The following is a 16,521-nucleotide window of genomic DNA, read 5'->3' on the forward strand; positions in this document are numbered from 1 at the left end:
GGTGCATGAGAGAGAGTAGGCATTCGCCTTGCTACTAAAGTGGCCTTTTCATCGTTTCCTGTCAAGAGACATCTTGTCATTGAGCCCAGGTTCTCCCCCCCAAACTCCATAGAACATGCCTAGCTTTGAAATCGGCCGATCTAATGGAGGCCAACTCAAAATCCACGACATTGAAACCCGAATCCTATCGCCTCTAGGTGGATGGCACGACACGTGCATGGATTGGCAGACAAGGACACACCATCACTGTCTGAATCATCCCCTTGCAGCGCGCGCACCCGGGCCAAAGGGACTTTTTATGTCTTTGGAGGCGGTCTAGTTATTGCCGGGGCCAGTGACTTTACCCGTATTGATGTCCACCAAAGTCCACCAGTCACGCCGCCTTGGCCCCCGGTCGGGCCTGATGCTTCCGCAAACCGCGTGACGATCGAGGGGTATACCCGGCTATCTACCCCACAGTCTACCCTAGATTGCATCATATATTAGCCGCTGCAGTCTCCGAATTGACTGGACATCTAGTCATGTACGTCACGCAGGCTATGGAAGCCGGGACGCCACACAAGAACTCCCGAAAATGGGAAATATGCACGGGGGCTGGGGACTTCACCACTATATGTCCTCAATTAAGGAACGCAGTCCTAATGGGGAAGATTGGGCACCGCCTTAACAGGGAGGACACAGCCCAGAAGCGTTGCGCATACGAGTACCGGGTAAGTGATCTATAAGAGGCTCGTCCCTCGAGAGTGACTGACTAGTGCTGTTGATCTCATGCGCCAGTAGACATCGCACCGTCCTCCAGTACAGCATCCACCCTCGATTGACATCAACATCACCAAGAACCACCACGATGCAGCTCAAGTTCGCCCTCCTCACGGCCACACTCGCCGCCCTCGGGAACGGCCAGTCCCCAACACAGGTCAGCGGCTTCAACGCCGGCCCGACCCGGCTGGGCATGTGGGTGTACGTGCCGCGGACGCTGACCAAGCCCGCGCCCATCGTCGTCGCCGTGCACCACTGCCAGGGCTCCGCGCAGGGCTACTCGCAGGAGACGCGCTACCAGCCGCTCGCCGACCAGCACGGCTTCATTATCATCTACCCCAACTCCAAGTCGGGCGGCGGCTGCTTCGACGTCGCGTCCACGGCCAGTAAGGCCTCCCTGCTCATTCCTACCCATCCAGTTCTTCCCATGCTGACAAGCGGCGCCCCCAGCCCTGACCCACAACGGCGGCGGCGACAGCCAGACCATCGCCAACATGGTCGACTACGCCGTCAAGAACTACGGCGGCGACCGCAACCGCACCTTCGTGACGGGCAGCAGCTCGGGCGCCATGATGACGCAGGTGCTCGCGGGCGCCTACCCGGACGTCTTCAAGGCCGCCTCGGCCTACAGCGGCGTCCCCGACGGCTGCTTCTTCGTCCAGGGCTCGACCGCCACCCAGGACCCGCCGGGGTGGAACAACCAGTGCGCCAACGGCCAGGTCTCCAAGTCGGCCGCCCAATGGGGCGACGCCGTGCGGTCGTACTACCCGGGCTACACCGGGGAGCGGCCGCGGATGCTGATGTAGGTTCACCATTCATGGCACGAGAAATGTAGAAAGTTTTATGGCTGACAAATATTGCGACACAGCTGGCACGGAACCTCCGACAACACGCTCCGATACCCCAACTGTAAGTTCCAGTTCAGCGTGCTTGCTAATTGTATATCTACTGACACGCCATTTTGCAGACCAGGAATCCTTGAAGCAGTGGTCCAACGCGCTCGGCCTGACAACCTCCAAGCAGGCGCAAAACAACCCGCAGCAAGGATACACGCAGACCATCTACGGTGACGGAACCTCCACCACGGCCAAGCTGGTGGGATACAGCGGTGCCGGCGTCGGCCACACGGTTCCGGTGCACGAGTCTATGGACATTGCCTTCTTTGGCATTGCATAGGTAAACCATTATCTGCTGCTATACGATGACTGAGAAACCAGGTCGTATACCTAGGACACGAAGGCTGATCGGATGATACAAGCACTCATGAGCATGCTGGTGTTCTGTAAAATTGCGTAAAAGCAGGCTACACACTGGAGTGCGGAAGTGGGATACTACCGGGTACATATGAAACAAAAGTACATAGCACCCAACAGGCAGATAGTCTATTCTGCTACGACGGTAATGATTTCGAGGTTAAAACATTTATCTAGTTGTGTATGGTTCAAGTGTATACAAAATTTAACATCGTTTGCATGATAGCGTTGGGCGCTTGCCCACTTGGGATCAGTAATCATAACACTGAAACGTATGCGCCGTACACACTAAAAGCTACTGCTGTGATATTGAAGTCCCTCGCTTCTATTCTCGTTTGAAACATCTCATGCTGCTCTATGTTACATATGAAATAACATCACGACCTAACTGTACTCAACCAGCTCCCATGCCAGGGACAATGCCAGACTCCCAGACTCCAAGCCCCGCTATGCACTACTTCTGTCAAGAGTTCCTCCAAGACCCCCGGAAGAGGTGCTTGACCAATGCCGCCTCCGGGATCGAGCCATCATTGGTGGCCCCTGAGTGAGGCTGGCCCATGCCAAACCCATCAATACCCAAAACAAGGATATCACCAAACAACGTTGGCTCTTGTATCCGAGAGAGGTTAGCCAGCGTCGTGATGTCGGGCCGCACCTGCTGTATCTGCTCGAAGACCACGTCGGTCCAAGCCGCCGGCCCCGTCGAGTTCATCGTCTCGAAGCTCGTCGGCTTCAGCTCGGCCATCGTCGTGTTGTACACGACGTCGGCCAGCTCGTGGAGAGAGGCCAGGGCCCGGTCGGCTATGGCCCGGAACGCCGGGTGGCCGGGGGCGGCCGCGATCGTCCACTGGCAGAACTGGAGGTCGTGGGGGATTTCGGCCCACATGCCGCCGTCGCGGCGGTCGAACTCGATGCCGACGACGAGCTTGGCGGCGTCTCGGAGGTGCGGAGGAACCCAGTCTTGGATCGGCTTCATGGCGATCGTATCGATGTCGCTATAGACGCCGCCTTCGGTGTAGAGGAGCAGGTAGCGCAGGAGATCCGACTTCAGGCCGTGGTTCCTCACGGCTAAGTACGTGTCGACGAGGTCCTTGTCGGCAGCCTGGACGAACCGCTGTCGGACGTAGTTGTCGCCCCACTGGCGGCCGACTAGCCTGTAATGGTGGCCTGGGTTCATCCCAAGCCAGGTAGCCGTCTCGCGGAGTTGTGGGGTGTGGAGATAGTGTTCTGCAACTCCTTCCTGCTGGAACCAGATCTGCCAGATGTTCTGGGGGATGAGAGGGGCTGTAGGGGTTTCCAGGGTTTCAGGGGGTTTGAATTGCGTATTGGCTCGGCTCGGTGTGGTGCCGGAAGGTCAGAACGAGCGTGAGGGAAGCGAAGATGGCGCAAATCCCTATAAGGTCCTTTCGCTTCCGCCAGGGAAACGCGGCCAATGCTCCCATGTTGCAAAGTGTGAGAGGTAAGCAAATAAGTAGGTGTCTCGAAACGAAATGGCCTCCCCGGGGACGCGTTGACTGAACATAGAAGATATCAAAACTGGCTAGGGAAGTAGAAATGAAAGCAGGAATTCAACGAGACAATCGCTGTCGGGGAGGGTCTTTGTCTGGCATTTTGACAGCCTGCATGTTGGTCGTCGACGTGAGTTGGTCTTCCAAAGGTTCGGGCGGCAAAGTGGATGTTGGGGGCGGGCTGCGTCAGGGATACGCACCACTCACATCGACGAACAACGGCTGAACCATTCTCTCGGGCTCGGGTCACCCTCCAATGGCAAGCTGTTCTCTAACCGCATCACACATCTTGGCAACAATGGGGGCTATCCCTTTCATCGTAGTACGACGTACTGCTGCATGCTCGTGAGGACTTACACAGCGTGCATCATCTTCTCGGAGCTGTTCGGAGCGCCCACGCCGGTTCTGATGAGTGCAAATCCGACAGCGTCCTGCATACCACCCGGCTTCACGACCGACACTCCTTGCATGACCGACGGCCCGTGTCCCACCGGCTACTCCGAGGCTTGTGCAACCGGTGCCACCTTTCCGGGCACCACCGCAAGTTCCGTCACTTGCTGTGCCAGGTCCGTTGATTTTCCTGGCCAAAGTTCTGCAGCCTGTGAGCGATACCAGGCTGCCTGGCCACGACCAATACAGGCGATGTCTGGACTGGCACCTGGACCGACATCGCCTTGACTCCCAATACGCAGGCGCCCGGGACTCACACGGCCTACCCTGGGGAGCCACTCTGGGCCTGGGGCATCAAGTTTACCAGGGTGGGTGGTCAAAAGAGTTGAATACCAGTGCTTGTTGACTCTACTAATCACATTTCAACCTGTTCTTTTGCTTTTCGGCTCATACCAGCGCATGCCAGCAGGAGCAAGTGACACAGCACCGAGCAAACTCAACACATATCAACTAAAAAATAAGGTATTGTGCTCTGATGGGTATTTGTTCAAATAGCATAACATGTAGAGGTATCAAATCGCGGCATCATGTTGACCTGTACTAGAACCAAAAAAATGATGAAGGGAAACAAGAAGAGACGGTACAACTGAGGACTGATGCCAATGCTGGGCCATGCTGGCTCGAATGCCACAACTAGCGCGGATTAGTCCAGCTTTCCTGTTCACCAAGTTCATGATGTATGATTTCCAGTTCCGCCTCGCTCCGAATCTGTGCGGCCATCAATGGTTTACCGTCCAGGGTCTTGAGCGTCGACATATCCTTCTCGACAGCCTGGATACAACTGTAGTTATCCCCTTTGAACAGTGCATCAATGGGTACCATGCAGCAAGGCGATATCCTCCATGTCCAACCTCGAGGTGGAAATCACCATGGACTGCATGGTTGTGGAGATCGACCGCCCCTGGCTTCACGCGGAGCTCTTCAGCGATGCCGAGTTGGACTCTGGCAAGTCCGACATCTCTCCTGGCGCGGCCGAGCTGAAGCGGCTCTACGAACAAGACCAGACGCCGAGCGGCCCCCATCAGCAGTTCTCGTCGTACCCCACGGCTTTCGTCGTCGCCGCCGCCGACATTCAGCTCAGCGTTAGCACCTGTCTTATCTCCTGTTCCCCTTTCTTTCCATTGTCGTCATCCTTGCTAACCCCCACCCCCCTTTCCGAACAGTTCTCCGGCGACACCACGCAGCTCGAGAACGCCGTGTCGGCCTCGAGCACCGAGGCCAACCTGTCCGTCGGGTACGGGCCCTTCAGCATCTCGGGTTCCCACAAGCAGTCCAAGTCGAGCTCCAAGACCAAGATGGAGTCGACCGCGACGGGCTGCCGGATCTCCATCCAGGCGCCGCAGATTGCGGCGTGGGTGCAGACGCTGATGCCGCAGCTGCCGAAGCCGACCAACGGGGCCAGCAGCATGGTTGGGCTGTTTGCCAAGTAAGCAATGCTTGTGTTATTGCGACATTGGCTATAATACGGGCGAAATTAGGCAACTTAGTGGACAAGAGACTGGGAAATGTATGCAGCGTTCGGTGAAGCATGGGTTCACCTGTGTCTCGGCCTGGTGCTATTGTGGGAGAGACAACAACTTAAGTGACGACATAGGCGAATTACCTCGCATAGTGGTCCTTACTTTTCGCATTTTTATACTTCAAATAGCATTACAATGGTCCGCCTCAGCCGTGTCCCGGCAATCTGCTTGTTGTGTTCTCCTTTTCTGTAATTCGCCTTATGCAATTACATGAGGAGAGCATCTACCGCGATACACCACTATATATGCAATGACGGAGGCGCTATTGATTTATCCAATCTCATTAGGCACCCAATTCCTCCAGACGCAAACTACCACCTGTAGGCCAACTCCTTAAGTAGTATTAAGTGACTCACATCTAAGCTTTGATACTCCCACCAACTAACCACAATGAACTTGGTGGACTTCCCTCCGGAGCTCGTGGAGCGCATTTTCGAAGCAATCGCCCACTCGCGTGACTTCAAGCGAGTGATGCGACTCCGCATCGTGAGCCGTAAGTTGCCACGCTGACAACGTATCCATATTTCAAGATGCCATCATATGCTCACGCCACCTGCGGTCTATAGACTGGTTCAAGTCCTTCATCGACGACACCATCTTCCGTCTGCGTCTTCTGCATCACGACACCCCGGAGGCATGGCATAGAATGCGCAGCAAATGGCATACCATGCGCCCCACGGACGAGCGAATCCACCCGGAATGGTACTCCTACGTCTACCGATATTTGGCGTATCACGCATGGCGGGAGCCAGATCCCGAGTCCATGCCCGGGCGCATTCGGCGCGCCGCCGTCGTCATCTCCGAGCAGGCTGGCGACGCGGAACCGCCCGCCATCATGGCGCGTTTGCAATCGCTCTGCCGGCTTGCGTCGCGAACGAACGGCGACCGGGCCCAGAGAGCCCACCTCTTGTCATGGGTTCGCAGGAGTCCGTGGATTGAACCGGGCTCGGCCGAGGACCTCGAAGATGACCTCTTGGTCGCAGCCGCGCATCTTGGCTGTCGGCCCTTTGTCGAGAAGGCCGCCACGCAGCACCGCTTAGTGTATCCCGAGACTGGCGGATCGGGGAGGTCTCCAGCCGCGTCTTCGGCCGGCCGTGGGACGCCGCCGTTCTCGCGGGCGACGTGCCAATGCTGCGGCTCCTCCTCTCGGCCAACCCGGACTACAATCCCGACGGGCCGCTGGACCCGAGGGTGGTCAGCCCGACTCTCAGCTTCGCCGCCCGGTGTGGCCAGCGAGACGTGTATGAATTTGCCTTTGACAACCAGCCGAAGCCCCGCAAGGTGGCCCTCGAAGAGTACGAGATCGAAGAGCTGCGCTTTCCGGACCAGTACGAACAGGCCATAGACATATGGCCGGTCTCAATCGCCGACGAAATGAGCACGCTGTGCAAAAAGGCGAGGTACGGCCATGTAGACATGGTGAAGCATCTCCTCAAACAAGGCGTATACCCCAAGCGAGAGCAACAGGGCGGAATCGAAAGCTACTACGACGAACCCTACAAGATTCTAATGAACGCCGTCGAGTACGGCAACGCCAAAACCGTCCGGCTCCTCCTCAAGCACGGCGCCGACCCGAACCGGTTCTACCCCACCCGCTCCCCGCTGATGGTGGCGGCGCGCAAGGGCTGGCTCGCGGTGGCCGAGGCGCTGCTCGCGGCCGGGACTGATGCCGACGCGGGTAGCCCACCGCCTGTCGTGCTGGCTGTGCTGAAGGAGGATATGGACATGTTCCGTCTGCTGCGCCGGTACGGTTCCCGGCTGGATACACCGGAGAGCGGGGGCTGGGCTATGTCGCTGGCCACGCTTTGGGGGTTGGAGTCTATGATGGAAGTGCTTGAGCGGGAGGTTGTGGGGAGGGATGTGATTCTCCGGCGATGCGGAACGGATGATAAAGGGAGTCTTGATCAGTTTCTTTACGATTGGCCGGATGAGGAGTTGTGATGCTGCTAACGGCGTACTAGGACTAGACTTACCAACAGACATTGGGCAAGTTCCAAACTTGTCCATAACTCGGGGTCGTCCAATTTCGCCGCGAGAGTTGATGTGTGAGAAGTCAGGGACAAGGGACAAACCAAATATGTAGACAAGTTCACCAGAACGGGAAGATAGGAGACAAATGATAGTCGCAGAGACAAAGGCGTTACCCGTGGTTGCGGTCAGCTCTAGTTCCGTCTCCACGAAGGAAGACAAGGATACTTCGTCAAACCCCTGGTCTACCGAGAAAGGTCAGACGGGGCTGTTCAAAGACCGAGCGGCTCAGGCCGAGTGGCTTCGGAGGTCAACTATTTTGCAGCCTTGGGCCTGTTTCTTGTACAATCTACTACCCTAGTTCGCGAGATCCGGAGGCTTACTCCGGCCTCATTTGTTACAGGTGAAATGGATCTGTGTTATTGAAAATCCCAGTTACTCCGCCGTCAGCACATCTTCCGCCTCCTCGGCCAGCTTCTGGACCGTCATGGTAGCGCTCAGCAACTTCAGCATGCTGACCTGCCTCCCAAACGCCGAGAGGAACCAATTCCGAAGCTCTGCCGCCACCATGCTGTCGATGCCGTAATGGCTGATGGCCTGGTCCACGTCCACCTCGTCCACGGGGATGTAAAGCAGCCGCGAGAGCTTCCCCACGATCCTGTCCAGGGCGGTACTGCCCTCGTCCCCTGATGCTGCTGCTGCCGCCGCACCCCGTTGGTCCTGGCCCGCGGAGGAGAGCAGGGCCGTGGCTTGAATGAGGTTCTGAAACCGCGGGTCATGGTACCACGGCATGTCCGAGATGGGGTATTGCTGGCCTAAGTTCCGGAGACCCGCGGGCTCGATGCCTACCAAGAGGTGGCCGAGCGTCTGAGGGTCGTACCTGAAGGCCGGATCCAGGACATGCGCGGGCCCCGGTGGCGGCAGGATCCCCTGTTCGCAGTACCGCAGGAACTCGCCCTCGTCGTTGCCGTAGTACCCGTTCCGGACCATGGCCTGCTGGTACTCGGGCATGTACGACACGATGCCGACCCCGAGGACCTGGCTGAGGGCGAGGCTGGTGCACGGCAGGCCCCGGGCCCGGCGGTGGCGGGCGAAGGCGTCGAGGAACGCGTTGGAGGCGAGGTAGTTGCTCTGGGTCGACGTGCCGAAGACGACGGTCCACGAGGACCACAGCTCAAAGAAGTCGAGCGGGCAGTGCCGGGTCGCCCGGTGGAGGTTCAGGGTGCCGACGACGCGCGGGCGGGCCGTCGCCTGGAATTGCTCGAGCGACATGGCCTCGAACAGGCCGTCGTGCAGCGCGAGCGCGCCCTGGACGACGCCCCGGATCGGCCGCCCGGCCGCCTCCACGGCCTTCTGCACGTCCGGAAAGGACGTCACGTCGCCCCGGACGATCGAGACCTCGACGCCGCAGCCCCGGAGGCCCTCGACGAAGCTCTTGGCTTCGCCGTCCGCGGCGCCGGAGCGGGAGAGGTAGAGCAGGTGCCGGGCGCCGCGCGAGACGGCCCACGTGCTGAAGCTGCGGCCGAGGCCGCCCAGGCAGCCGACAAGGAGATACGTGGCGTCCGGGTCGAACTTGGCGACGAAGGGATCCCGTTGTACCTGCACAGACAGCGGTGTGAGTTAAAAGGTCCTCTGCAGAGACACTCGGCCAGTTATTGAAGCAACTCAAACTTACGGTGACGCCTTCCTCGGAGTCGTGGTCGTAGCTGACGAGCAGCTTCCCGATATGGAGGCCCTTGGTAAACGTCATGAATGCCTTGTCAATCTCAGCGGCATGGAACCGAGTTGACGGTAGAGGCCGGATGTGGCCTTCAGCCTTCAACTTCTGTATCGTTCTCATCAACCTGGAATACGTCTTGTTAGCAGGCGGTGTCCGTCCACTACAACGCAGCTTTTATGGGCGAAGGTGGAAAAAAAAAGACTTTTGCCTACCTGGCGGTTACCTGGGGCTTCGTCGTGCTTATCACCTCCAGATCAAAGGAGGCAAAGGTGGCATTGCGGCGGAAGACGTCGAGACCCAGACTGCCCTTGTCCAGGACCTCGGTCCTCCCAATCTCGATGAACCGCCCCCCCGCTGGCGACGCTCCGCCAGTACTCGTGCATGAGCTCGCCGCGGGCGCTGCACAGGATCACGTCGACGCCGCGGCCGCCGGTGCGCTCGAGGATGGCCTGCGGCGTGAACCTGTCCCGCGACGGGAAGATGTGGTCCTCCCGGATGCCGAAGCCCATCGCCAGCAGCTCCGCCTTCTTGTTCTTCTCTCCCGCGCCGACGCCGACGGTGGCGAAGATCTCGGCGCCGATCATGCGCGCGATCTGGCACGCGGCGAGGCCGACGGCGCCCGTCGCCGACTGGATCAGTACCGTCTCCCCCTTTTCCAGGCGGCCGAGCTCCATCAGGCCGTGGATGGCGGTGCTGAAGGCGACGGGCAGCGTCGCCGTGCCCTCGAGCGTGTCGCCGCCCTCGAGGCGCTGGCAGAAGGCGGCCTTGTCCCTCACGTAATTGCCGAACTTGGCAAAGGACTGGCAGTACACCAGGTCGCCCGGCTTCAGACCCTCGACTCCGCTCCCGACCTTGGTGACGACGCCCGAGCATTCGTCGCTGAAACTGTCCGAGTGGTGCCGGCCGGTGAGGACGGCGATGTCCTTGTTGTTGACCCCGGCGTACCGTACCTCGATCTCCACCTCGTCCGCGCGCAGCGTCTTGGAGAACGCGGGGTCCGACTTGAAGTACACCGTGCTCAAGACGCTGGCCTTCTCGATTGCTAGCTGGAGCGGCCTCGTCGTGAGATCCCGCAAGGGAACCTTCTCCGTTGCCAGCTCTTGGTCCGTCGCGGCACCGGACTGCTCGACAAGGGTCGCGTCATTGACCAAGCGACTGGTGTGTAGCACGCCGTTCTTATAACGGAACTCGGAGTCTTCCTTGGGTCCCCGGCCGTGGGATATCTGCCTCTCGAGCCGCCCGACCAGGCTGAAGACGGCCGAATCGGAAGCGTTCGGGACGCGGTCCAGATCGAGGATGCCGAAGCGGAGCGACATGTTCTCGGTTCTGATGCCTCGGGCCAAACCCGAGGCCATCGCGTGTAACGGCTCGGTGCCGTTCATGAGGTCGCCGCACGTAACCCAGAGAGACGAAGACGCCGGGCGGACCAGGATGGACTGGAAGACGGCCCACTCCTCGGGCGTGACGTCGAGGAAGAACGAGCCGGCGGTTTCCAGGACGAATACGAAACGATCACAGCTCGTATCGGCCTCCAGCCCGGCGAGCGGCACGACGGACACCGGGGCTCCGTTGGCCTCCGCAATGCAATCGGCCATGGGCTGCGCGAACGGCGGCGGGGTGTCCCGGTAGACGACGGCGATGCCGTACGTCCGGGACTCCGCCCCCGCCAAGGGCCGGGGTACCTGGACGGCCGGCTCGACGGCCGTGGTACAGAGGACGGTCGTGGACACGTTGGCGCCGGCGTAGTCGTCGAGGTGGAAGTCGAGGCCGGAGAAGCCCGCGGCGGGCAGCACCGCCTCCCAGAGCGCCTTGCTGAGGAACGGGCCATCGTGGCGCGGGTACCTCGGGTCGTGGTCGGCCTTCCAGAAGTCGCTGAAGGTGCCCAGCACGAGGCCTGCGCTCAGCTGGGAGCGCGTCAGCTCCAGGAGGACCATCCTGCCGCCGGGCCGGAGCAGGCCGCGGACGTGGATGAGGGTCGCGTGGATGTCCGAGGTCGCGTGGACCACGTTGGAGGCCACGACGGCGTCCCAGTCCTGCGCGTAGCCCTGGGACTCGCCGCTCTGCTCCATGTCGAAGGTGCCGAAGGTCAGGCCGCCGCACCGGGCGAAGCGCTCCTCCCCGCTGGCCAGGAAGGAAGGGGTGGTGTCGGTAAAGCGGTACTCGGCGTACTGGCGCCAGTTGTCCTCGCCCTGGAGCGCGGGGAGGATCTCGTTGGTGGCGCTGCCGGTGCCGGCGCCGACCTCGAGGATGCGCATGGCGGGGTTCTGGTGGGCGAGCAAGGCCATCACGGCAGCCAGCCTTCGGTTGCCCTCCCGGTACACCTGGCCCGTCTCGTAGTTCTCGAGGAGGAGGTTGTCCTGCAGCGCCACCTGGATCCCCGACGCCTCGCCGCTGTAGATGGCGCCGAGGTTGTCGTAAAGGTGGCACATCAGCCGCGCCTCCGAGGACCGCGGCGTCAGCCTGGCCGACAGCCGCCCGATCTCCCGGGCTCGGTGCGGGCCATCGTACCCCCGCAATTTGCGCGGCCGGGCTGTTGGGATCGGCCACCGCCTCCGCCAGCTTTTCCGTCGTCCAGTCGAGCAGCCTCTGCAGATGCGGCTGGTCGGAGCCCCTTTCGAACAGCTCGGCGTGCGTGGATTGGAAGTGGATGAGCTGATGCAGCGCGAGGTGATTTAGCGATGGAATGACGGCATCGCTCTCGAGGACGACTTCGGGATACAGCCTCGACAGGACTCCGGACGTCAAGTAGTCAAAGTCGGGTTTCCACACCATGCGCGTGTAGGGCCTGGACTCGTCGATGAGCCTGGGCGCCGACTGGTCCGACGACGTCAGGAAGATGTTGGATGCCTCCAGCACGCGTCGGCCGTCGGGCCCGAGCAGGACGACGTCGGCCGCCAACCCCCGGATCCCCTTGAGGGTGGCCCTGGCATAGGCTTGGGCGTGTGTGCCCTGGCTCACGTTGTTGGGCCACACCTTGACGCTTTCCATGGCGGTGGGCATGAAGGCCCGTTGGAACTTGGTGGCCACGTTCTGGTGGGCGGCGAGGATGGAGAGCTGCATGGCGGCATCCAGCGATGCAGGGTGGAGGATGTATCTCGATTCGCCCGGCATGGCCTTGGCGGCCGGCTCCAACCCTACCAGCGCCTGGGAGTAGCTCTCTTGGCCGATGGCCGAGATCTTGGACAGGCCTTGGAACATGGGCCCGTAACAAAGGCCTACCCTTGCAAAGCTCTCGTACCACTGTGCGGTGTTGACAATTCGTTTCCGATAGGGCGAGCCCTGTATTGCAGCGACAGTAGGGCTCTCGGGGCACGCTGCTTGGTTTCCCAAATCGGATCAAAAACACAGTTTCTGGCGAAAAAGGGATCAACGGAATTATTACGTACGATATTTTTCGAAGCCGATTTCCACCTGTCCCCGGCAATGTTCCGTGAACGTATCCACGCCGCCGTCCGTGGATACCGTCGTCAGGACGAAGTCGAAAAGCCACCGGTGGCGTGATACGGTATTCAGCGAGGCCGGCCGCATGGTGAACAAAGTCTCGATGCCGAAGTCGTCTTCCGGCACGATGAGCGCCTTGGACAGGCTCACGTTTCGGATGTCGTAGCATTCGACTTCCGAGACCTGGCGGCCTTGCATCTCGACGATCTGGCTGGCGGCTTCCAACGCCATGCCGATATAGCCCGTCGAGGGGAACACAACATCCTTTCCGAGCTAATATAGGCACCCAGTTAGCACAGAGAAAAATAGTGCGCATATGTAAGTACCTGGAGGAGGTCACGCACACGATGGTCAGTCAGCCACGGGACATTTGTCACGGCCAATTTGTTCCGCCACAGGGGCTCCGACCGGTTGGTGCCGGGGATCCTGCTTCCGAGTATGTCGTGCCGCGGGTGCATGCGCAACCGCCACTCGCGGGTGTAGCGGTTCTCGAAGAGCATCGCCTCGCGGGGGTACTGCCACTGGTAGCGGGGCAGGTCCGTGACGACTCTTCCCAGTTGGAACTGGCTGCCGCCCCGGTGTTCGGCGGCGTTGGCCCGGCTGACGTCGACGTTGTAGCCCCGGGTGAAGAGGTTGCCCGCGAGCGTCAGCACGTTCTTCACGTCGTCGCCTCCTCTCGTCAGGGTCGGGAGGTACTCGGGGAACTTGGTGCTGCTGCTGCTGCTGCTGCTGCTATTGCCCTGGCTCTCGCTCATCGTCTGGGACAGCTGCCGCAGGGCCCGTGCAGGGCTGCGTGGGGACCGATCTCGACGAGAATGTCGACGGGGGCGCGGGTGACTAGCTCGGCTACGCCTTGGTGGAAAAGCACCGGTGACTCGAGGTTCCGGCGCCAGTATTTCGCGTCGAGCATGGACCAAGGTGCGGCATGACCATACACGGAGGAGAAGAACACTGCCTGGGAGGCGGGGCGGACCTTGGAAACCCCTTTGTTCAAGGACCGGGCGGCCGACTTCCTGGGCATGAGGACGTTGAGATCGCTTTCGTATTTAGGCCCCAGCGCCTTCATGTGGTCCGAGTGGTAAGCGTTGTTGCTGGTCTGCAGGAGGCGGCAGAAGATCTTCTCCTCGTCGAGCCGGCGCTTGAGGTCCGTGATGTTGTCGGCGTCCCCGCTCAGGGTATGGCTTTCGGGGGAGTTGTGACAGGCGACTTTGACGGTGCCGTCGTACCCATCGACCAGTGGCTGCACCCGCGACAAGGAGGCCCCGACTGCCATCATGAGACCGCGGGATCGGTTTTGCGAGACGGCTCGGCCTCGAAGGTACGCCACCGTGATGGCTTCCTGTTCCGACAGTATGCCCGTCGCATAGCCAGCCGCGATCTCGCCGGACGAGTGGCCAATGGCGGCGCCCGAGGTTATGCCCCACTGAGACAGCAAGTTGACGAGCATGATCTGCAACGCAGTCACCAGCGGCTGCGAAAGCTCCGCCTGGTGTACGGGGCTGTGCTCCGGGCCCTGCTGGAGGACTTCCTCAATACTCCAGTCTCGGCACACTCCCTCGTCCAGATCATCCAGGTACTTGTCCAGGCGTCGAATCGTGGCCAAGCAGCTGGCGTATTCCGCCATCAAGGCTGCTCCCATGCGAGGCCACTGAGCGCCCTGGCCCGTGAAGACAAACCCCAGAGTCGGGGCCGCAGTGGCAGGTACCTTTTTGGGCGGTGGTAGCTCCTCTGGGAAGCCGGTCAGCCCTTCTGTGAGGTCCTTAATGATGAAGGACCGCTGCGGGAAACGGCTCCGCCGGCCGCTCAATGTATAGGCAACGTCCTGCAGGTCCCATTTGCCTTGTGACCTGAGCAGCGCGGCATAATTAGCAAGCAATGTCCTTTCATCATGCGCAGAGAATGGAAGCAGGTACTGCTTCTTCGAGTGGGACGTTCGTAGTTTGGTCGTCTCTGCCACCTGGTGCCTGGTGCCATTTGCATGACCGTTACAGCTGGATTGGTCCGTCGTGGCACGAGGAGGCTGTACGGCAGGGATGCCATTCATTCTTGCGAACGTCTCCAGGCCGCCATGATCGGCGCTGGCTTGGTGGCTGGATCGGTACCCTGGCAGCAATGCTTCGACAGACTCGACGATAACCTAGGCACGCATGTCAACTCCCAGAGAATGGAATGCGCTGTAGTTCAGGGGGAAGGACTCACGTGCGCGTTGGATCCTCCGTAGCCGAACGAGTTGATACTGGCTCTTCTGATGTCCAGGTCCGGCCAGGGTACGCTCTCGGTGACAATCTTCAGCCGCCCCTCCTTCAGGTCTACGTCCGGGTTCAGTGTCTGGATGCCGACGGTAGGGGGGTATCACGCCCTGCTCTATCGCGAGCACGGCTTTCATGACGCCGGCAATGCCGCTTGACGGCTCGCTGTGGCCCATGTTGGACTTGATAGACCCAATCAGCATAGGATTGGAGGCGGACCTTGTGGCCGCAAAGACCTCTCCGATGGCGGCTACTTCGATGGGATCGCTGCCCAAGCAGGTCAGCGCATTTCCAGGTTCTCGAGTGGCAGGTTGGTTAATAGTGGACCTACCCAACGGGCGTTCCGGTTCCGTGGCACTCAAAGTAGCCTGTCAGGGACATGTCCAGTCCTCCGGCCCTTTCGTACGCTCTACGGATGCAAGCTTCTTGGCCCTCCGGGCTCGGATGCGTGATGCCCCCTGTACGCCCGTTGGCATTGAAGGCAGTCCCGCGTATGACGGCACGGATGGGATCACCGTCCGCCACCGCCTGGGACAGCCGCTTGATGTAAAGCGCCCCGATGCCGTCGGCGCGGGCATATCCATCCGCTGTCAGCTCGTCAGCGACCCTCAGGTGTATCATTGCATCACCGTGCAGCAGTGATTTAATCATGGGTGACATGACTCACCTCGCGAGTCAAACGTGTGGCACACCGAGGTGGCCGAAACGGCCCCCAAGACGGAAGAGAATATTTGACATTCGGGAGTCAGGATGAGGTTGGTGCCCCCCACGACAGCCGAGTCACAATCCCCAGTCTGGATGGCGGAGCAGGCCAGATGGAGAGCATAAAGCGAGCTGGAGCAGGCCGTGTCTAGGGTCATGGACGGGCCTTTGAGGTTGAAGATGTAGTTGATGCGGTTACTCAAGATGGTAATACCACTGCCCGTGACAGAGTATGGCAAGGCGTACTCAGGGTCGCGGTAGTGCATGAGCTGATGGTCATAGTTGAAGTTGCCCACAAACGTCCCGGTCTTGGAACCCGATAGCTTGTCCAGCGGCACGCCCGCGGACTCGATGGCCTCGTAGACCACTTCCAAAAACTTGCGCTGGGCTGGGTCCATGGTCAGAACCTCCTTGGGGTGGACCCCGAAGAAACTCGCGTCGAACTGTCTGACATCGGCCTCGAGGAAGCAGCCGCCCTCAGTCTTGAAAGACCCGGGTCGGTTGGGGTCAGGGTGGTAAAACGCGTCGCCGTTGATCCGGTCTTTGGGGAACTTGCTGTAGGAGCTCCGCTTGGCTTGCAGGTAGCCCCAGAGCTCAGACGGTGTCTCCGAGTCTCCGGGCCAACGGCACCCTAAGGCTGCGTCAGTCAGGTACTCATTTGGATGTCATAGGCAGTTTTGTGTTACCCATTCCGATGATTGCGACAGGCTCCAAAGCATCGGAGCTTGGTGGCTCTGTGACGGTGATTGGTGCCATTCTGTCAACCCTTTCTATCGCAGTCTTGGACAGAGCTGTCAGATCTCCAGAATGTGATGAGGGCGAATGTATAGCAGTTAAAGTGCTCAAGAACGGGATAAATGGTGGACCTCATCAATTGTCTCAGATTAGGCCTGATTCATGTGGGTATTTGAGTATATATGGGTTGACTATAGTCACGCCTTCAACCCATAT

At 59.9% G+C, this 16,521-nt stretch overlaps 5 protein-coding genes across 5 annotated transcripts; 3 read left to right on the forward strand and 2 right to left on the reverse strand.

The window, feature by feature from the left end:
* Positions 1 to 847: 847 nt before the first annotated feature.
* Positions 848 to 1,935, forward strand: PG986_002314 (carbohydrate esterase family 1 protein; the record flags this gene model as incomplete). The annotated part of the gene is made up of 4 exons (XM_066838536.1): positions 848 to 1,145; positions 1,210 to 1,561; positions 1,628 to 1,668; positions 1,727 to 1,935. 4 exons carry the CDS (start codon positions 848 to 850, stop codon positions 1,933 to 1,935), a joined length of 900 nt encoding a protein of 299 aa, XP_066707429.1.
* A 540-nt stretch (positions 1,936 to 2,475) lies between these two features.
* On the reverse strand, positions 2,476 to 3,990 carry PG986_002315 (nucleotide-diphospho-sugar transferase; the record flags this gene model as incomplete). Its single annotated transcript, XM_066838537.1, has 2 exons — positions 2,476 to 3,346; positions 3,878 to 3,990. 2 exons carry the CDS (start codon positions 3,988 to 3,990, stop codon positions 2,476 to 2,478), a joined length of 984 nt encoding a protein of 327 aa, XP_066707430.1.
* Positions 3,991 to 4,812: 822 nt separating this feature from the next.
* PG986_002316 (uncharacterized protein) lies at positions 4,813 to 5,400 on the forward strand (the record flags this gene model as incomplete). Its single annotated transcript, XM_066838538.1, has 1 exon — positions 4,813 to 5,400. The coding sequence occupies one exon, from the start codon at positions 4,813 to 4,815 to the stop codon at positions 5,398 to 5,400; it is 588 nt and encodes a 195-aa protein (XP_066707431.1).
* Positions 5,401 to 5,880: 480 nt separating this feature from the next.
* Positions 5,881 to 7,431, forward strand: PG986_002317 (ankyrin repeat protein; the record flags this gene model as incomplete). The annotated part of the gene is made up of 3 exons (XM_066838539.1): positions 5,881 to 5,983; positions 6,057 to 6,499; positions 6,559 to 7,431. The coding sequence occupies 3 exons, from the start codon at positions 5,881 to 5,883 to the stop codon at positions 7,429 to 7,431; spliced, it is 1,419 nt and encodes a 472-aa protein (XP_066707432.1).
* Positions 7,432 to 7,893: 462 nt separating this feature from the next.
* PG986_002318 (uncharacterized protein) lies at positions 7,894 to 16,326 on the reverse strand (the record flags this gene model as incomplete). Its single annotated transcript, XM_066838540.1, is given in 13 exon segments — positions 7,894 to 9,057; positions 9,134 to 9,302; positions 9,391 to 9,512; positions 9,523 to 11,658; positions 11,687 to 12,492; positions 12,565 to 12,892; positions 12,964 to 13,386; positions 13,431 to 14,756; positions 14,819 to 14,947; positions 14,976 to 15,135; positions 15,200 to 15,455; positions 15,536 to 16,207; positions 16,257 to 16,326. The coding sequence occupies 13 exon segments, from the start codon at positions 16,324 to 16,326 to the stop codon at positions 7,894 to 7,896; spliced, it is 7,761 nt and encodes a 2,586-aa protein (XP_066707433.1).
* Between the last annotated feature and the right edge of the window lie 195 nt (positions 16,327 to 16,521).

Source organism: Apiospora aurea, assembly GCF_038362705.1.
Source record: "Apiospora aurea strain CBS 24483 chromosome Unknown utg000001l_segment0_segment0, whole genome shotgun sequence".
Taxonomy (NCBI): Eukaryota; Fungi; Ascomycota; class Sordariomycetes; order Amphisphaeriales; family Apiosporaceae; genus Apiospora; species Apiospora aurea.